Genomic DNA, 21,927 nt, shown 5'->3' with positions numbered 1-21,927 from the left:
AGAAAAGTGTGTTAGGCTCTCAAACAAGAGAGTCTGTCACTTTGGAACAGTGGGAGGGAGGATTTAACTCAGCATGTCCATGTTCCCTCTGTGTCTTTATGTGCACCTTGTCATGTTGATAAATGAGCAGCATGGAAGTGGCTTGGTGAACTTTCCCACCCTCACTGGAGCAGCCTACTGTGGATCTAGTGGGGCTAAAGAAGGAAATCCTATAAATTATGTGTTCTATTGACTGAATGAAGCTCTGCAATTAGTATCGCAAGGTTGAAAACACACTTTGAGGTATATTGCTCCCACTGATAGTCATGTTGTCCCCTCCAGTTCACAAACCCTGACGGCCTCCTAGCAGGTTCCCGATGGGGGCTCTCTTATCTGGTTGTTCTGTGATCTATAGAGGGACATCCCTATGGTTACGATGTCACTGCTAGAAGGTGCACCCCCTCAATTACTAGGGTCTGCCTCCATGGCACCAGCATGGTAAATAAAAAATCTTACGATGCCTTTGAAGGTCCCTCAATATGTGATACTGCCAAAGCTTCCAAACTGCTCGCCCTCTGAATGTGGGACCCAACCTTGAGTGGATCGGTAGTGGGTCACTGTCCATTTGACTGGTCATTACTGTCAGTGTCCCACCATCCACCTACTCAGGGTTGGGTCCCACTTTCACTCTCGGTGATAGGACTACTTACTTTTCAAAGAATTCCAGCCAACACTTCAGGTCTAAGACATTTCATCAGAACTGGGAAAAGTCGGAAATGCAATAGGGTTTAAGCAAGTGAAAGGGAGGCTGGGAAAAGCAGAAAGTCTGTGAAAAGGCAAAGGGCAGGAGGGATCAAGATAACAAAATCATCCAGGGTACAAGCCAAAGGAGCAAAAAAGAACAAAAGATGTCCCTGTAGGAGGTGTAACGAGGAGGATCATGAACAGTTGTCATTCAAAAGTTGATGCGCGACAATCAAGCACGAGGTACAAGGCTTCAGCGATTGAAGGCTTTTATTGACAAACAATGGAACTATCTAAACACGAGTACACCATTCCAGACTGGAGGGGTCCCGCCTGAGCAGAGGGTCTTATACCTCTCCCCAGGAGGCGGGGCCCGACCGGGATGTGCCATAACAGCATCCACCACAGGTATATTAATCCCACAGTGTAAACACCCTAACCCAACAGTAACATTGGAATAACCCCACAGTGGTAACCAACGATGGTTCACCACATTCACCCCTCCTTTGAAAACAAAGGCCGGCGGGGTGCGAAAACAGATTACATATATACAAAAAATCTACAAGTCCAGACGGTCTGGAGGACCGCACCGTCGCTGTGATCTCCTCAACACCGGTTGTGACACCGGAGCAGGTGCTTGCGGTGGCGTTCTCTCCAAAACAGCGTCCGGCTGTCCCCTCGAGGACTCCCGGGCCGGTTGACCCTGGTGAAGCGGTGGTGCAGGGGATCCCGGTACCTTCTGTGGTGGCGCCGATCTCCGAGTCTCAGGCAAGCTGTACATGGGAGTATAACTGTTATGCACTGGTCCCGGTGCTGACCGCGCCACGTCCGGGGAAGAAAGAAGTGATAGGGGATTCATGGCAGGGGGTATAGGAGCGACAGGAGTTGCTACGTCCCCTGCGGGCGCCAGGTCCCGAATCGAGACCGTGTCCTCTCGCCCGTCAGGATATGCCACATAGGCATACTGAGGGTTGGCGTGGAGGAGTTGGACCGGTTCGACCAAGGGGTCGGACTTGCGGGCCCTCACATGTCGCCGCAGAAGGACGGGTCCTGGGTACGTCAACCAGGCTGGTAAGGAGATCCCCGAGGACGACTTCCGAGGGAATGAGAACATCCTCTCGTGGGGAGTAGCATTGGTTGCCGTACACAGGAGGGAGCGAATGGAATGAAGCGCATTTGGAAGGACCTCCTGCCAACGGGAGACTGGAAGGCCCCTGGACTTCAGCGCCAATAGGACAGCCTTCCAGACTGTAGCATTCTCTCTCTCCACCTGTCCGTTACCCCTAGGGTTGTAGCTCGTGGTTCTACTAGAGGCAATCCCGTATGAGAGCAGGAATTGCCTCAAGTCGTTACTCATGAACGACGAGCCCCTGTCGCTATGTATGTAGCAGGGGTACCCGAACAGGGTAAAAAGATCACTGAATGCCTTAATCACTGTGGCAGTCGACGTGTCCGCACAGGGGACAACAAACGGGAACCGGGAGTATTCATCTATGATATTGAGAAAATACACATTCCGGTCCGTTGAGGGAAGGGGGCCCTTAAAATCCACACTCAGCCTCTCGAAGGGGCGAGTGGCCTTGACCAATTGTGCCCGGTCAGGTCGATAAAAGTGCGGTTTGCATTCCGCGCAAATCCGACAGCTTCTCATTACTGACCTGACATCCTCCACCGAGTAGGGCAGGTTGCGGGCTTTTATGAAGTGGTAGAGCCGAGTGACCCCAGGATGGCACAGGTCATTACGGAGGGCGTTCAAGCGGTCCTCCTGCATGATAGCGCATGTTCCGCGCGAGAGGGCATCCGAGGGCTCATTGAGTTTCCCTGGACGATACATAATATCGTAATTATAGGTGGAGAGCTCAATTCTCCACCGCAAGATCTTATCATTCTTGATCTTGCCCCTCTGCGTATTACTGAACATAAACGCCACGGATCGTTGATCCGTGATCAGGGTGAACCGCTTCCCCGCCAGGTAATGGCGCCAGTGTCTGATGGCCTCCACAATAGCCTGAGCCTCCTTCTCCACCGCTGAATGCCGAATTTCGGGACCGTGAAGGGTGCGGGAAAAAAACGCGACGGGCCTGCCTGCCTGGTTCAGTGTGGCGGCCAGGGCGAAATCCGATGCATCACTTTCCACCTGAAAAGGGATGGATTCATCCACTGCGTGCATCGTGGCTTTCGCAATGTCGCTTTTCAAAGCCTTGAAGGCCAACTGGGCCTCCGGCGTGAGTGGGAAAGTCGTGGACTTGATGAGCGGACGGGCTTTGTCCGTGTAGTTGGGGACCCACTGCGCATAATAAGAAAAGAAGCCGAGGCATCTCCTCAGTGCTTTTGCGCTAGCGGGCAAGGGAAGTTCAGTAAGGGGGCGCATACGGTCTGGATCAGGGCCGATGACCCCGTTTTCCACCATGTATCCCAGGATAGCTAACCTGCGCGTACGGAATACACACTTCTCCCTGTTATAGGTCAGATTCAGGCGAGACGCAGTGCGCAGAAAGTTCTGGAGGTTTGTGTCATGGTCCTGCTGGTCATGGCCGCAGATGGTGACGTTATCCAGGTACGGGAAGGTAGCCCGCAACCCGTTCTGGTCCACCATTCGGTCCATAGCACGCTGGAAGACCGAGACCCCATTGGTGACACCAAATAGAACCCTAAGAAACTGATACAGACGACCATCCGCCTCAAAAGCCATGTATTGTCGGTCCTCTGGGCGGATGGGGAGTTGGTGGTAGGCGGACTTAAGGTCTATGGTGGAGAACACCCGGTACTGCGCAATCTGATTGACCATATCAGATATGTGCGGGAGAGGATACGCATCCAGCTGCGTATAACGGTTAATGGTCTGACTGTAGTCGATGACCATCCGGGGTTTGTTCCCGCTTTTAACCACCACGACCTGCGCTCTCCACGGACTAGCACTGGGCTGTATGATCCCTTCTTTGAGGAGCCGCTGAACCTCAGATCTGATGAAGATCCGGTCTTCAGCGCTGTAACGCCTACTTTTAGTAGCGATGGGCTTGCAGCCTGGTACCAGATTCTTAAATAAAGAGGGTGTGGTGATCTTTAGTGTGGAAAGATTGCATGCGGGGCGCTTTGGACAATTTGGAGGCTGCGGCTGATTCCCTACTGCCAGCGAAGGGAGTGGCCCACCGTACTGTAGGATCACACTCTTCATGTGGACCATAAAGTTTAGTCCGAGGAGAATTGGCGCGCAAAGGTGCGGCAACACAAGGAGCCTGTATCGCTCGTAAATTGTGCCCTGCACCTCCAGGGTTACCACACAACGTCCTTGGATCGGTACAGACCGGGACCGTGATGCCATAGAAATTGTCTGTTTGGCAGGTAGAACCCGGAGTCCACACCTCTTTGCAGTGTCAGGGTGAATAAAACTCTCGGTGCTCCCACTGTCAAACAGACAATACACAGTACGACCATTTACCTTGATGTTCATCATCGAACAGTCAAGCCTGTGATGCTTTGTCTGGTCCAGAGTGATCGACGCCACCGTTGGCCCTTGGACGTCACTGCAGGCAGCCGAGGTTGATACTGAGGACCCCTGCTGGTCGCTCCTGGTCGTCGTCGACCACGATGGCCGCCCCCATGAATCGCACGTGGGTGAGGGCGCCAAGCGTAGCGACTCCTGGTGGTCATCCTCCTCCTCCGCCAGCCACGATGGCGTCGTCCTGGATTCGCACGTGGTCGGACCTCGTGGATACTGCGACGCCGAAGGAGATTGTCTCCGCTCTGGAGGGTCACAGGCTGCACTGCCGTTCTTGGGCTTCGATCTGCAGACTTTCGCGTAGTGCCCCTTTTTACCGCACTGACTGCAGATCACCGTTTTAGCTGGACACTGTTGCCGTGGATGCTTGGCTCCTCCGCAAAAATAGCACCGCTGGCCGCCTGGAGCTGCCGCCGTCGTCGGGTCGATATGGGAGCGCGAGCCCGTGGGGCGAGGAGGGATTTGTGCTTGCTCCTGCCACGTTGTCTCCACGTGGTCTTCGGGGTACAGAGCCAAGCTTTTCGACGCTGCCTCCAGCATCTCAGCCATCTCCATCGCTTGGGTCAGGTTGAGGTTCCCTTTCTCCAATAGCTTAAGCCGGATGTACGAGGACCCTACCCCTGCTACAAACGCATCTCGGGCGAGGTCGTACATGTACTGCTCAGCCGACACAGCTTTGCAGTCGCAGCCCCTGGCAAGCTGCAAGAGCTCATTGGCGTAGTCCTCCATGGTTTCGCCCGACTGCCGACGTCGTGTAGCGAGGAGGTAACGAGCGTGAATCTCGTTGGGTGGTCTCGTGTATCGTTTTTTCAAGAGCTCGATGGCCCTCGGGTAAGTGGTGGCCGCACGAATCGCGAGATAGACCGTGTCGCTTACCCTCGCGTGGAGGACCTGGAGTCTGTCGTTGTCCATAGTAACCGCTGCAGAGGCTGCCAGGTAGTCCTCGAAACACTTCAGCCAGTGGTCGAAGGTGTTAGAGGCACCGACCGCACGTGGGTCCAGCGTCAGACGCTCTGGTTTCAGCATTTGCTCCATACTCTCTTTACTGTCGAGAGTTTTGTGTTTGTCAATAAAATTGATGCGCGACAATCAAGCACGAGGTACAAGGCTTCAGCGATTGAAGGCTTTTATTGACAAACAATGGAACTATCTAAACACGAGTACACCATTCCAGACTGGAGGGGTCCCGCCTGAGCAGAGGGTCTTATACCTCTCCCCAGGAGGCGGGGCCCGACCGGGATGTGCCATAACAGCATCCACCACAGGTATATTAATCCCACAGTGTAAACACCCTAACCCAACAGTAACATTGGAATAACCCCACAGTGGTAACCAACGATGGTTCACCACAAAAGTAAAAACAAAATAGGAAAGAAAAAGGAACAAAAGAGAAAAACAAAACCTGCAAAGAGAAGAGAAAAAGTGGGAGCAAAGGTTATGATCTAAAATTGTTCAGACTGGAAGGTTGTAAAAAGCTCCGTTGAAAGATGAGGTGCTCTGCCTTTAGCCTGCGTTGAGCTTCTTGCAACACTGAAGGAGACTGAGGGCAGAAAGGTCAGATTTGGAGTAGGGAGGAGAATTAAAATTGCAGGCGACTGAAATCTCAGAGGTCATGTTTGTGGACTGAACTGAAGTGATCTGCAATGTGGTTACTCAGTCCGTGTTTGGTCTCCCCAATTAAAGGAGACAACATTGTGAGCTATGAATACAGTAGACTAGGTTGAAAGAAGTATGAGTAAATTGTTGTGTTTGAAAGGAGTGTTTGAGGCCTTAGACAGTGAGGATGGAGGATCTAACAGAGGAGGTATTGCATCTCCTGCACTTGCAAGGAAAGGTGCATCGGGAGGAGAGGAAGTATTAGGCAGACTGGGGAGTGGAGCAGGATGTCGGGCAGGGAACAATCTTTTCAGAATGCTAATGGGAGGGGAGGGGAAAATGCGCTTGGTGGCGGCATCACACTGGAAGGGGCAGAAATAATGAAGGTGAATTCATTTAATATGGAGGCTGGTGAGGTGGAAGATGAAAACACAGGAACTCAATCATGGTTCTGGGAGAGAGGGGAAAGGATGAGAGCTGAAGTGCTTGAAATAAAATTGACACAGTCAAGGGCCGTGTCAACCATAGTGGAGAGAGAGTTCCTTGACTGAGGAAAAAGGAATACATGTTGAAAGCACTAATGTGGAAAGATGCACCATTGGAATAAATGTGCCGGAGATGGAAAAGGCTGAGAATGGAATACAATCCTTACAGGAAATGGGATGTGAGGAAAAGTTAATCTCTGGCATTTTCTGTTCTGGTTTCCAGAATCTGCCATTTTTGCTTCTGTGTTTGTTTGTGTCTGTCTCTTTGTGTATCTGCTGTAGGTGGGTAAGTTGCTATCCTTACCCCCATTTTTGTACCGTCTTTAATAACTCTATTCAATCAGCGCGCCCCTTCTTCATCAGTGTCCCTGTCTGTGTGAGTCTGAGTCTTTTTGTTTGTGTCTGTCTCTTTTGAGACCAATTAGATGTATTTAGACATTCACGGAATGTGGGTGACGCTGGCATGGCCAGCATTTGTTGCCAATCCTCAGTTGCCCTTGAGATGATGTTGGTGAGCCACTTCCTTGAACCACTACGGTCCATATGGTGTAGGTACAGTGCTGTTAGGAAGAGAGTTACAGGATTTTGACCCAGCCACAGTGAAGGAACGGCGATATAGTTTCAAGTCAGGATGCATGTGGCTTGGAGGGGAACTTGCTGATGTGGTTTTGCCATGTATATACTGCCTTTAGATAGTAGAGGCCACGGGTTTGGAAGGCACTGCTAGAGAGTTGATTACTAACTGGTGAAATTAAATATAAAAATATGTTGAACCAGCTACTAATTGAAAAAGTTAGATACTGTTTTGAGTTGAGAAATTCAGATTCTAGGCTGCCTGTTAAATGAACAGGGTCACTAACTAGGTAACAGTGAGAACTATTGGGTTGCTAAGTAACTGTGATGCTCCTTGGAGACAGCAGCTAAGTGTGGCTGATGAGGGAGTCGGTGCTGGGCTCAGAGCCTGGACACGGCCGTGCAGCCAGATGCATAAAAAGGAGGGACGCGTGTACGAGGGGCCGGGGGCGCCGACGCCGCCTTGGCGGGTCAGTCTGGCCGCCCGGAAAACGGGCCTGTACCGGCCTGACTTGCCCACCATCCGCCGCATGCAAATGGACGATGAGATGGGAAAACTGCCGGGCGAGCACTGCCGGACCACAACCACCTGCAACACAGGTAACAGAGGCTGGAGCCAGAGGGGAGAGGCACAGCCCAGAGACAGGAGAGAGAGAGAGAGGAAAGAAGGAAGGTGTGCGTAGGGGAGGGAAGGGAGAAGGAAAGGGGGAAGAGAGGAGAAGGAGGGAGAGCTTAGGTAAGGTTGCCAACCCACCCAGGATTAACCTGGGGTCTCCATAGAGTTTTACAGCACAAAAAGAGGCTTTTCGGCCCATCACGTTTGTGCCAGCCATCAAGCACCTATCCTAATCCCATTTTCCACCACTTGGTCCATAGCCATGTATGCTATGTTGGTTCAAGTGCTCTACTAAATACTGACTTAAATGTTGTGAGGGTTCCCATTTCTGCCATCCTTTCAGGCAGTGAGTTGCAGATTCCCACCACCCTCTAGGTGAAAAAGCTTTTCCTCAAATTCTCTAAATCTCCAGCCCCTCATCATAAATCTGTGCCGTCTGCTTATTGACCCCTCTACTTAGGGGAAAATCTCCTCTTGATCTACCTTATCTGTGCTCCTCAGAATTGTGTACACCTGAGTCAGGTCTCCCCTTCAATCTTCTGTGCTCTAAGGAAAACAACCCCAGCCTAACCAGCCTCTCTTCATAGCGGAAATGCTCCAGCCCAGGCAATACCCTCTCTAGTGCAATCACATCCTTCCTACAGCGTGGCAATCTAAATTGCACACTGAACTCTAGCTATGACCGAATGAATGGGTTTAGACAGCTCCATAATAACTTCCTTGCTCTTATATCCTATGCCTCGCCTAATAAAGGCAAGAATCCTATATGCCTTCTTAACCACCTTATCCACCTCTCCAAGAGTTGAAGATCAACCTCCGGGGCACTGCTGTGGGCAATGAGAAAAATTATAGGGATATTTTTTAAGAATTAAGTTTTTTGTTATATTCTTTGAACATTTCTCTGAACCAGATATAAAAATATTGACAATATTGACATTATCCATTTGGGTAATGAGTGTTTTTGCTTTCCAGTTGACATAGGAAGGATGGATGTGTTGGCCGACTAATGGTTGGAGTATGGGGCAAGTCATGTAATGAAACTTCCAGGAATGCATTTGGTCACACTTGGCAAGCCTGGAAAGCTGAGAGGGAGAAAGATGGGAAAGTGGGATGGAGAAGGGAGGAAGCAGTAAGGGGGAATCGGGGAAGGAGAAACATCTGAAGATGTAGCGACTGGAGAAGGAGAGGAGGACAGCATTCTCAGGAGGGAAATGTAGAGATTACAAAAGAGGGAGCAAGGGGTTTTGTGAGAACACAGTGAGGAGATACTTTAGGAAAAAGGGTGCTACGAGGTTAGGTTGGAGAAGCTGGGATTGTTCTCCATGGAGTAAGAGAGGGAAGGACTCGAGGGATTAACTTTGTCTCTCTCTTCACAGATGCTGCCAGAGTTTTTCTAGTATTTTCTGTTTTTAATACAGCCCAGACAGATAGGAATAACGCCACCTTGCACTGTACTTTAAAGGGTGCTGTATGTCTGGTTGCTGCAGAGTCGCTGCATTGAGCAAAACCTGTGATTTTGATGCATGTGATCAGCCTCAAGGGCAGCTGGTGCAGAAAACAGAGATCTGTGTTTGATCTGTGCTGTATTTGCTTCAGAATAGCTTGGCATTGGCAACAGATGCTAGAAGTGGAAGGGACTTAACACTCTTCATGAAGCAGAAATTGGCCATAAATACAGTTCTGTTTTTCAAAAGCCTAGAAGACATAAAACAGTCTTCTGTAAGTAATGTGACAAAATATGAAGATTGTTGGAAATTTAAACTTGGAAACTTATGCGTCTGCACTCCTAGGCAAAACCCTTGTCCAAATACAGGTCAAGGAAAGTCCTCAGCTGTTTGGATTTGAAGAGGTCAGTACGCTGTGAGCACAATGTAAATTGTCTAAAAGTTATATACATGTTAAGATTTAGCTTGATGAAACATAAGACAAAATATAGAAAACAACAGCAAACTTACTCTAATCCCCCAATCGTAGAGTGAGCACCCAAGATGCCACATAAACTTTAAGTATAACGTTAATAGATGTGGGTGTGCATTCTTGCAGAGTGGAAGTATAACTCAAATGCACCAAAGCCCCTAGATGTGACACCATCTCACTGTGGTTTAAATTGGCAGAGAGTGAGGTCATGTCCAGAGTGATCTGAAGCTTGATTCACTCCTTTCACTGTGCCTGTCTCATTGCAAGCAGTTCTCACATAATAAGAAGCCACAGAATATGCTTTGTAGCTGTTGAAGATGCATTCTTAGTGTAGATTTCTGCACTGCATTGATATTTCTACTCTTTGTTTTTTTAGATGATTTCACAAATACTTCCTTTACCCTATTTGACCATCCCAAACAAGCTCATGCAGCACTGGTGAGTGATTTTCATTTTGAATCCATGTTGATTTTGAATCCATGTTGAGTAGAAGTAAGGTAGCAATAGTTAATCATGAAGACTGTACAGATCAATCACGGACCAAGCCCAAGCTGTCCAAATTGGTGACAGGATCAAGCTAATCTACAGATTGGAAATAGAGACTCACACAAGACACATAACGTCGACAGAGGAGGTTTACCAGGATGTTGCCTGGTATGGAGGGGCTTGGTTATGAGGAGAGATTGGGGAAACTGGGGTTGTTCTCCTTGGAAAGACGGAGGATGAGGGGAGACTTAATAGAGGTGTATAAAATTATGAAAGGCATAGATAGGGTGAACGGTGGGAAGCTTTTCCCCGGGTCGGTGGTGACGTTCACGAGGGGTCATAGGTTCAAGGTGAAGGGGGGGAGGTTTAACACAGATATCAGAAGGACATATTTTACACAGAGGGTCGTGGGGGCCTGGAATGTTGTGCCGGGCAAGGTGGTGGAGGCGGACTCACTGGGAATGTTTAAGACTTATCTAGACAGCTATATGAACGGAGTGGGAATGGAGGGATACAAAAGAGTGGTCTAGTTTGGACCAGGGAGCGGCGCGGGCTAATTGTTCTTTGTTTCTCGTTTCAAGGCTTCATTCTATGATCATCTTGCTGGTGCCAGTACAGAGCGAGACTGCGGATAGTTGGGAACCTGTCTCGGGGGCAGGGAATTCAGATGGTGTTCGTAAAGCAGAAGTGGAAATGAATAGGGTTGGGAAGCATTTTCTGATCAGGGCCAGTGTGATCTCCTGGACTCGTTTCGATCGCCACAGGGGGTCGGAGAGGAATTTCCCAGAGTTTTTTTTCCCCATATTGGCCCTGGGGTTTTCACTCTGGGTTTTCGCCTCTCCCTGGAGATCACATGGTCTGGAATGGGGGGGTGGGGGTGAGTTAATAGGTTGTGATGAACAAAGCATCGTAGCTGTGAGGGACAGCTCGGTGGATAGGATATTAGGATGTAGATAGGCTGGAAAATTGGGCGGGGATCCTGGATTCAGGATTCAATCCTGGACCGGGGAGCGGCGCGGGCTTGGAGGGCCGAAGGGCCTGTTCCTGTGCTGTATTGTTCTTTGTTCTTTGTTCTTTGTCGAGTTCCAAAGAAAATAGCTGTGAAATTTTAGCACAAACAAATGGGTCATTTTCTTACATGGGTCAAAACTCAAGTATACAACAACTAAACCATCAAAAGGGCTATAATTATTGGACAATAGCAATTCTCAGTTTGTTAATCAAATGTAAAGTAACCACCACCAAATTACTCTGATTGCAATCCTTTTGTATTCCCCGAGATTCAGAGTAGTATGTCAAGTTCTGGTCACTACACTTTAGGAAGGATGTGAGGACCCTGATAGAGTGAAAAAGATACTAACAGAATTGTTCCTGGGAGTAGAGATTTTAGCTACGAGGTTAGGTTGGAGAAGCTGGGATTGTTCTCCATGGAGCAAAGGAGATTGAGGGGAGGTTTGATTGGGTTGTAGAAGATTATGACAGGTTTAGTCATGGTGGGTATGACATTGTAGTTCTACAAGGACTAGAGATGCAGATTTCAGGTTTGGGGAAGAGAGGGATGTGAGGAAGTACGTTTTTACAAAGCAAGTGATAATGAGTTGGATCTCTCTATCTATGAGGATGGTGGAAACAGAGACAATGAATAATTTCAAAAGGAAACTGGTTTGGCACTTGAGGGAAATTAATTTATAATGTTACAAGGAATAGAGCGGAGGATGGAACTGATTAGATTGCTGGATAGAGAACTGGGATAGAGTTGATGGGCCAAATGGGATTGCTCTACCAAGAATCACATGGAGTTGATGGGCTTAATGGCCTCCCTCTGTGCAGTAATAACTCCATCTGTTACAAATAGTTCCATTCCCCACTCTACCCCTTGTAACGCTATGAATTTATTTCCTTCAAATGCCAATTCATAGAATCATAGAATCATAGAAACCCTACAGTGCAGAAGGAGGCCATTCGGCCCATCGAGTCTGCACCGACCACAATCCCACCCAGGCCCTACCCCCACATATTTACCCACTAATCCCTCTAACCTACACATCTCAGGACTCGAAGGGGCAATTTTTAATTTGGCCAATCAACCTAACCCGCACATCTTTGGACTTCAGGAATTCAGTTTCCTTTTGAAATAATTTCTTGTCTCTGTTTCCTTTTGAAATAATTTCTTGTCTCTGTTTCTGCCACTGTTCAGAACCTCAGGACATTGCAAAGCACTTTATAACAAATTAAGTTCTGTTGTAATATAGAAAAAGCCCAGCTAATTTGTGCACAGCACATTCCAACAAACAGCAATGTGATAATGACCAAATAATGCATTTTAATGATATTTGTTTAAGGATATATCTAAATATCGGTCAGAACACTAGAGACAGTTTCCTTGCTCTCCTTCAGAATAGTGCTGTGGGATCTTGAGATATTCATCTGAGGGCAGACATGGCCATCTCAAAGAAGGTACCTCCAACAGTGCACTGCACTCCCTCAATTGTGCTGTGGTGGGATCTAAACCCGTAGCCTCCTGCCCTAAGGCAACAGTGCTTCCACTGAGCCATAGCTGACATTTAATGAGAGTAAGAGTGAGAGCTCCTTGTGCTTCACTCATAGCATTTGGTCATATCGGCACTTTCATAAAATCTCTACAGTACAGAAGGAGGCCATTCAGCTCATCGAATTTGCACCGACTCTCTGACAAAGCATTCCACCCAGACCCTATCCCCGTAACCCCACATATTTACCCTATTAATTCCCCTAAACCACACATTTTGGGACACTAAGGGGCAATTTAACATGGCTAATCAATCTAACCTGCACATTTGTGGACTGCAGGGAGAACGTGCAAACTTCACACAGTCACCCAATGCTGGAATCGAACCTGAGTCCCTGGCGTTGTGAGTCAACAGTTGATGGAGATCTGAGAGAGAAATGTCCATCCACCCACCATTTTTATTTAGGGAAGGCTTGGGGTGACAGTTGCTGCAAAGGGAGGAGATAAAATTAGAAGTGTAAAACTTAGAACAATGTGAAGTAGCATTCCCTTCGAGAGGATGAATTTTATAATTGTGATTCCTGGTCCACCCAGTTATTTAGCCACGCTGGAGGATCTCTGAGTGCAAGTGACAAGTTTTCTCCTGATGGAAAGCGATATATGATTCCCAGCATTCACATCGAGAAACCCTGGAGCCACTACAAGCCTTTGATCACCAAGGCCTCACAGGACTGGTCTCATTTTGTATCACAGTGTGGGGAATTTGTACTTCCCAGAAGGGATTTCAAAGGTGAGAGATTTGGAGTGGACAGTTGTTCCACTGGCACTTTTTTTTTGTTTTGCAAATTTTTAAAACTGGCAGCCTGTTTACATCTTAGTGCCACCACCATAAGAGGAACTCCGAAAAGCTCAAATCCCCTTATTGTTATTTTACTTATGCCAGCCTTTTTGAGCTAAACGATAACCAACTTAAGATCACTGTCACATTTTATTATTTTCTGACCGATTGGCTGCTGAAGAAATTGGAAATCATGGCTGGAATTTTACTGCCCCGCCCTGGGAATCAGAGCGGGCGAGGGGCAAACCATGGAAAGGTCTGTTGACCTCGGGCAGGATTTTACGGTTGTGGGACAAGCAAGGCCGTACAATCCTGCCCCATTAGTAAGATTGACCTCTCAAGTGGTTAAGATTCACAGAATGCTGTAGTAGGGATTTGGATTAGCGTGGAAACTAAGTGATTGATCTAAAATAAAAACAGAAAGTGCTGGAAATACTCAGCAGGTCTGGCAGTGTCTGTAGAGAGCAAAACAGAGTTATGTCTTGAGTTGAATATGATTCTTCTTCATATTCATATTCTTAAGAGCCTAATCTAGACTGGTTAATACAATGGAAGCTCGTTTAGGCATTCCAATGATCATTCACAGCAGTTAATGTGAAGACAGCACTATTCCTTTGATTCCAGTAGGACATATTTTCTAGCAGCTTCTGTCCAGGAGATGCAGTTTCTGTACATACATGTGATAAGGAGGGACCGCAGAAAAACAGATAATCAGCCATGGATATCTAAGGAAATAAAGGAGGGTATCAAATTGAAAGAAAAGGTATACAAAGTGGCAAAGATTAGTGGGAAACTAGAGGATTGGGAAACCTTTAAAGGTCAACAGAAAGCCACGAAAAAAGCTATAAAGAAAAGTAAGATGGATTATGAGAGAAAACTAGCTCAGAATGTAAAAACAGATAGCAAACGTTTCTACAAATATATAAAACGAAAAAGAGTGGCTAAAGTAAACATTAGTCCTTTAGAGGATGAGAAGGGGGATGTAATAACTGGAAATGAGAAAATGGCTGACACATTGAACAGGTATTTTGTGTCGGTCTTCACAGTGGAAGACACAAATAACATGCCATAAATTGATGACGGGAAGGCTATGGCAGGTGAGGACCTAAAAACTATCATTATCACAAAAGAGGTAGTGTTGGGCAAGCTAATGGGGCTAAAGGTAGACAAGTCTCCTGGCCTTGATGGAATGCATCCCAGGGTACTAAAAGAGATGGCGGGGGAAATAGCAAATGCACTAGTGGTAATTTACCAAAATTCGCTGGACTCTGGAGTGGTTCCTGCAGATTGGAAAACAGCAAATGTGACGCCACTGTTTAAAAAAGGAGGTAGATAAAAGGCAGGTAACTATAGGCCGGTTAGCTTAACTTCTGTAGTAGGGAAAATGCTTGAATCTATCATCAAGGAAGAAATAACGAGACATCTGGATATAAATTGTCCCATTGGTAAGACGCAGCATGGGTTCATGAAGGGCAGATCATGTTTGACTAATTTGGTGGAATTCTTTGAGAATGTTACATGCGCAGTGGACAATGGGGACCTGTGGATATGGTGTATCTGGATTTCCAGAAGGCATTTGACAAGGTGCCGCACCAAATACTGCTGCATAAGATAAAGGTGTACAGTGTTACGGATAATGTATTAGCATGGATAGAGGATTGGTTAACTAACAGAATGCAAAGAGTGGAGGTAAATGGGTGTTTTTCTAGTTGGCGATCAGTGACTAGTGGTGTGCCTCAGGGATCAATGTTGGGACCGCAATTGTTTACGATTTACATAGATGATTTGGAGTTGGGGACCAAGTGTAGTGTGTCAAAATTCCCAGATGACACTAAGATGAGTGGCAGAGCAAAGTGTGCAGAGGACACTGAAAGTCTGCAAAGGGATATAGATAGTCTAAGTGAGTGGGCGAGGGTCTGGCAGATGGAGTACAATGTTGATAAATGTGAGATCATCCATTTTGGTAGGAAGAACAGCAAAATGGACTGTTATTTAAATGGTAAAAAATTGCAGCATGCTGCTGGCAGAGGGACCTGGGTGTCCTTGTGCAAGAATCACAAGGAGTTGGTTTGCAGGTGCAGCAGGTAATTAAGGCGGCAAATGGAATTTTGTCCTTCATTGCTAGAGGGATGGAGTTTAAAAACAGCGAGGTTATATTGCAGCTGTATAAGATGCTGGTGAGGCCACACCTGGAGTACTGCGTACAGTTTTGGTCTCCTTACTTGAGAAAGGATATACTGGCACGGGAGGGGGTGCAGAGGAGATTCACTAGGTTGATTCCGGAGTTGAGAGGGTTGGCTTATGAGGAGAGACTGAGTAGACTGGGGCTATACTCATTGGAATTCAGAAGAATAAGGGGAGATCTTATAGAAACATATAAGATTATGAAGGGAATAGATAAGATAGAAGCAGGGAAGTTGTTTCCACTGGTGGGTGAAACTAGAACTAGAGGGCATGGCCTCAAAATAAGGGGGAGCAGATTTAGGACTGAGTTGAAGAGGAACTTCTTCACACAAAGGGTTGTGAATCTGTGGAATTCCCTGCCCAGTGAAGCAGTTGAATGTTTTTAAAGCAAGGATAGATACATTTTTGAACAGTAAAGGAATTAAGGGTTATGGTGAGCGGGCTGAGTCCACTAAAAGATCAGCCATGATCTTATTGAATGGCGGAGCAGGCTTGAAGGGACAGATGACCTACTCCTGCTCCTAGTTCTTATGTTCTTATTTGATTGGCAGCTCCCTAGTAAAGTTTAAAGTTTATTAAAAGTTTAAATTTTATTTATTAGTCACAAGTAAGGCTTACATTAACACCGCAATGAAGTTACTGTGAAATTCCCCTAGTCGCCACACTACGGCACCTGTTCAGGTCAATGCACCTAACCAGCACGTCTTTCAGACTGTGGGAGGAAACGGGAGCAACCAGAGGAAACCCACGCAGACACGGGGAGAACGTGCAAACTCCGCATAGACAGTGACCCAAGCCAGGAATCGAACCTGGGTCCCTGGCGCTGTGAGGCAGCCGTGCTAACCACGGTGCCACCGTGCTAGTAAGGGAGGGAGTCAAATGTCAAACTGACTTCCTGTCCAGCCAGTAAAATAGAAGAAAATGCACGTTCTACATGGTGAATTCTAGAATGTTAGATTAGGCTCTTATGGACATGAAACAATGTGACAAGGTCAGTCACGTCTAGAGTAATTTGAAAAGTTAGCTTAGCCCACTAATTGGGATTGGAAAAATAAATTTGTTATTTTCTATCTAAGGGCAGTTAACTAGGGACAGAGTGAAGTGAGATTCACTGAAAAATGTTGCTCAGCACGTTCACTTAGTAATTGTAGAATAAATCAGTTTGTTGATTTACATTTCGCTTTTGTTTTCCGAACAAGAAATCTGCCTTTCAGAGATTGGAGTAATGCATGGAGTGGCGACTTGTGTGATTACAGTATCCAGTTCACATAATGAGGGATCTCATTGTTTTGCACCTGATTCATGCTATTGTATAACTGGATGTTGGGCAAAGTAAACTCCTGATTGTAAGAGACATGATCCTCTTATGGAAGAGAGCGGAGACACTCAGCCTGAGAGATAATCTAGAACAGACCTGAAATTTGTAAAATCCACATAAAGGAACAGAATCTCTTGGATCCTTTCTCAAATTTGCTTTGTTATGCTGTATTTGTACAATATGCCTTGCCAATGTATTAACTTAGAATTACATATTTTAAGCATGCTATTCTGAGATTCGGATGTTGGTGCCCAGAATTCTCCCCTCACTCATACAGTAAGTTCCTGACCTAAGCAAGTCCATTCCAGCCAATGGATGGAGTTGTCACAGCTAGAGCTTTTCTATCAATGACTTCTCTTCTCTTTTCCCCAGCGCCACCTCTTGAGTTCCCCAAGGATCTATCCTTGGTCCCTCCTCTTCCTCATCTATATTCCACCCTTTGGCAACACCATCCATATAGCTTTCACAAATATGGTGGCAACACCTAACTCTACCTCTCTTCAACTTCTCTTGATTCTCCAGTGCCCCTGAATTATCCAACAGCTTGTCTGTCATCCAATTGTACTTATGAATCATACATACCTCCAGCAAAATATTATTGAAATATATTCTTGACCTTAGATACAAACACTTATCCTCAACACTGATCCCATCTCCATCCTTGGCCACCATTTGCCAACTTGATGTTCTGAATCTAATTTCCACCCAAATATCTGCATACCATTACCACTGGAACATTGGTCCACCCCTACTTTAGCCCATGTTCTCTGCTGAAATCCATCTGACCTTATAATGCTTCTTCATAAATGTTCCTTCCCTCGTTGCACATTAACCTCTATTTTGTCTCACCATTTTAGCTCCGTTGGCCTCAAGCTTTTCCCTCTTCCAAGCCTCTCCCTTTCCCACTGCCCTCTCCCCTTTCAAGAACCTCCTTAAAACCCACCATTTCTGATGAGCTTTTAATTGCCTTGATTAACCCTTCCTTGACTTTTGTTTATTTTCTTTCAGATTGAGTGTTGGGATGCTTTACTGTTTCAAAAGACGCTATATAAATGCATGTTGAATGTGAATAAATCCGTGCTATTTTCACAGATCTATAATAAGGCTCAGTGCATCCTGGGTATGTGCAGAGTTGGCTGAGTCGGTTGGATTTGGCTTCAATGACCCTGGCTCAGAGAAAGGGTGAAAAAACAGCCAGGGTTCCCACCCCTGATCACTGTCCAGTGAATCCAGCCAGTGAATGCACTGTTTGTAGAGGTTGGATGATGATGAGCTCAGGTTTTGCCAGTGTGCTCTTCTGGCTGTGTAACTTTCTGACTGCTTGCACATGAAAATAGTCACTTTGGGAATAGTGGGTTTCTATACCTGTACAGTCACATCTCAGTGCGAGTTAATATGTTTAGCAATAGAAAGGCTACAATTGTAGCTGTGACATGCAATCAGTAGCTATGCATTATCAAACTAAATTAACGTGGGAAAACTGTGGTCTTTGAAAATCATAAATGAAAACAGAAATGGTGGCAATTCACCACAGGGCAGTCAGTATATGTAAATTGACAAGACCAATTATGACAGTTTTGGTGTGTGCTCCTTCTCAGTATTGCTTTCTGCGAGAGTACACAACTGAATGTCATAATCTTTGATTTCTCTTCAGTGATGTGGTGACCTGCAGTGCAATTTCAGGCATTGTCTGATATAATAGCAAAGTCTGTACTTAATATTAATGATACAGACACATGTATCGAATTACAACTGTTGACATATCTGCTATAATACTAAAGGCTATATATTTTCTTGAATACAAACAGCATGTATTCATAAGAACAAAAGAGGTAGGAGCACGAGTGCACCATACAGCCCAATGAACGTGCTCTGCCATTCAATACCATCATCGCTGATCTTGGGCTTCGACTACTTTCCCCCCTGCTTCCCATATACCTTTGATTCCTTGAGAGATCAAAGATCTGTCTATTCCAGCCTTAAGTATAGTCAACAACAGAGCGTACACTACTATCTGGGATAGAGAATTCCAAAATTCTTGAAAGGGGAGAGGGCAACACTTTGAGTGAAGAAATTTCTCTGCATCTCAGTCCTAAATGATCAACCGTTATCCTGAGATTGTGCCCTCATGTGTTTGATTCCCCAGCCAGCAGAAACTACTTCTCAATGTCTATCCTGTTAAGCCTCTTCAGAATCTTGAATGCATCATTGACATTATCTCCCATCCTCCTAAACTCCATAGAAAATAGGCTCAATTTACTCAACCTCTTAAAGGACAACCCTCTCATCCCAGGATCCAATCTAGTGAACTCTATCGCCTTCAATGCAAATATATCCTTCCTTAAATATAGAGATGGAAAGTGTACACGGTATTCCAGATATGGTCTCATCAAAGCCCGGTACAATTGTACCAAGACTTCTTTATTCCTGTACTCCAATCCCTTTGCAATAAAGACCAACTTAGCATTTTGCTTCTGAATTGCTAGCTGTACTTGCAAAGAATAACCTCACAATTCCCTGCATTATTTTTCATTGACTATCTTGTTGCCCATTTACTTAACCTGTCTATATTTCTTTGCAACCTCTCCGTATTTTCCTTACAATTTACATTTCCACTTAGCTTTGTATCGTTAGCAAACCTAGACACATTTCACTCTGTCTCTTTGTCCAGGTTATATCATATTAAACAGCCAAACCCTCAGCACTGATCTTCGTGGCGCTCCATGAGTCACAGCCTGCCAACCTGAGCATGCCCCATTTATGCCCACTCTTGGCTTCTTGTCCATTAACCAATCATTGATCCATATCAATATATTACTCGCAACTCCATAAGCCCTTATCTTGTTTATTAAACTTTTATATGGCACCTTATTGAATGCCTTTTGCAAATCTTGATAAACAATATCTATTGTTTCCCTTTATCTACTCAAACAATTAGATCTTCAAAAAACTTGAATAAATTTGTCAAACAAGATTTCCCTTTCCTAAAACCATGTTGACTTTGACTGATCATGCTATAATATTCTAAGTTCCTTGATAAGACTTCCTTAATAATAGATTCCAATAATAGATTTCCTGATGGCTACTGTCAGGGTAACTGGCCTGTAGGTCCCTGTTTTCTCTCCTTCCTTGAATAGGAGCGTCACATTCACTTCTTTCCATTCCAAAATCTAGGGAATTTTAGAAAACCATAGCCAGAGTATCCACTACCTCTGCAGCTATTTCTTTCAGAATCTGAGGATGTAGGCATCAGATCCTGGGGATTTGTTGGATTTTATTCCCTTGTGATTTTCCAGTACTTTTTCTCTGTTGATATTAATTTGCTTTATTTCCTTACTCTTTTGAGCACCTAGGTAACCCTCTGTTTCTGGTATGCAACCTGTGTCTTTTACACTGGAGACAGACATAGGGCCCTATTTCACCATTTTGATTTTAAGTGCTGGGCGGACTTGAAACTGGGAATTTTTCAGATCTGACTTTTAGACCCGTTCTCAGGTGCCCCCATATGCATTCTGCCTGCAAAAATATCAGCGATTCCGAATCATGCTGCACAAGCCTGTGGGTGGGGCTTAACATGCCCACAACCCTGCAGCTCCGATCGGTGTCTCCAACTGCACATGTGCAGAAAACAATTGATAGAATGCTGCTTCCCTGCCACATCCTTCCCAGACCGGATAATGCCTCCCCCTGGCCCCCACAAACATTGCCACATCCCCACAACATTACTGATCCCCCCCCCCCCCCCCCCCACACTCCCGCCACCCAGACCTATTGCGGACCCCTTTCCCCCCCACTAATCTCAGGCAGAGTGGCAGCAGACTCACCCTTGCCCCCCCACCGATCGCAGGCAGAGTGGCAGCAGACGCCCTGTTTCCCTCCCACTGGTCTCAGGCAGAGTGGCAGCGGAGCCCCCCCCCCCACTGATCACAGGCAGAGTGGCAGCGGACCCCTCTTCCCCCCCCTCCCCACTGATCATAGGCAGAGTGGTAGCGAACCCCCTTTCACCCCCACTGATTACAGGCAGAGTGGCAGGAGACCCCCCCCCCCCATCACCATCCCCCCACCCCCCCAACGATCTCAAACAGAGAGCCGTCGGATCCTCCTCTGCCCCCCCACCGGTCTGAAGCAGAGAGCCATCAGACCCGTTTCCCCCCCCCTCATTTAAATGGCTGTCGCGCCCGTTTCGGGCGCGGTCCCAATTGTGGCCATTTTCAGGCCTTGGTAAAGGGGGAACCAGCGCGGAGGCAGGCGTGGATCGCGTTATTCGCCTCATGCCCAACTTTACCAAGTTTTCACAGCCAAAAATGGGCACAACGCGATGGTAAAATCGGGCCCATAAAGTTTTTATTCAATGTCTCTGTCATTTCCTCATTCCCCATAATAATTTTGTTCCCTTGTTGCTTCTTAAGGCTGGATTTTACAGCCCCGGGCATGTTTTTGGCACTCTAGGGGAATGTAAAATATAATAGGTGGGTTCCCGCCTATCCCCAACCTGGTCAAATGATGGGGAGTGGATAAGTTGCCCACTAACCACTCTCCCCTCACCCTTCAGCTTATTGGAGCCTTTAATTGGCCAATTAATGTCCGTTTAAAAACCACAATCCACCTCCACTGCCTAAATCCGCTCAGAGAAGGAGAGTGGGAAGCTGTTTTTTTTACCAATGTTGGAGAAAAGGTGAGAAGGTACATCTTTTGGGGGAGGGGTATCCTGTGTCCATTGTGACACCCTCCTAAAATCATAGTCTCCTCTTTTTGCCTCCCACCTGGCCTCCAAACCACCCCCCATCCCCTCCCCTGGGTACCCGTGTCCTCCCCACATGAAATTCTTGGGACTTGCACAGGTCCTGTGTCCATGGCACTTCTTTGTGGACCTCCTTGTAATCCCAGCAGCCTCCAGTAGTAAGTTCTGGCACTGCTGAGACTGTGAGAGCTGCCAGCCAATCAAATGGACCGGCAGCTCTCGAGGCGAGACTTTCTTCCACTGAGGGACAGACGTCCAACTCTTTGCTTGTTAAGGCCACTGGCAACATAATAATGCTGGAGGGAAGCCTTTTTTAAAGTCAGTCTGTGACCAACTTTTCTAATGGCATTAGGGAGGATGTGTGTGGGCAATGAGCAATATGCCGCAGCCTGTAAAATGCAGCCCTACGGGACCAATATTTACTTTAGTTGCTGTGTTCCTTCTCATATTTATAAACATTCTC

At 46.5% G+C, this 21,927-nt stretch overlaps 1 protein-coding gene across 1 annotated transcript in view; it reads left to right on the top strand.

The window, feature by feature from the left end:
• Positions 1-7,286: 7,286 nt before the first annotated feature.
• Positions 7,287-21,927, top strand: part of LOC144493112 (sperm microtubule inner protein 8-like) — a 35,286-nt gene continuing 20,645 nt past the window's right edge. Inside the window, exons 1-3 of the mRNA XM_078212014.1 lie at positions 7,287-7,476; positions 9,786-9,847; positions 12,978-13,173. Coding sequence (XP_078068140.1) covers positions 7,287-7,476; positions 9,786-9,847; positions 12,978-13,173 — 448 coding nt within the window. The remainder of the gene's footprint in view (positions 7,477-9,785; positions 9,848-12,977; positions 13,174-21,927) is intronic.

Source organism: Mustelus asterias, chromosome 4, assembly GCF_964213995.1.
Source record: "Mustelus asterias chromosome 4, sMusAst1.hap1.1, whole genome shotgun sequence".
Classification (NCBI taxonomy): Eukaryota; Metazoa; Chordata; class Chondrichthyes; order Carcharhiniformes; family Triakidae; genus Mustelus; species Mustelus asterias.
Note: the sequence above shows the minus strand (reverse complement) of the source record. Positions and strands in the feature narration are given on the sequence as shown.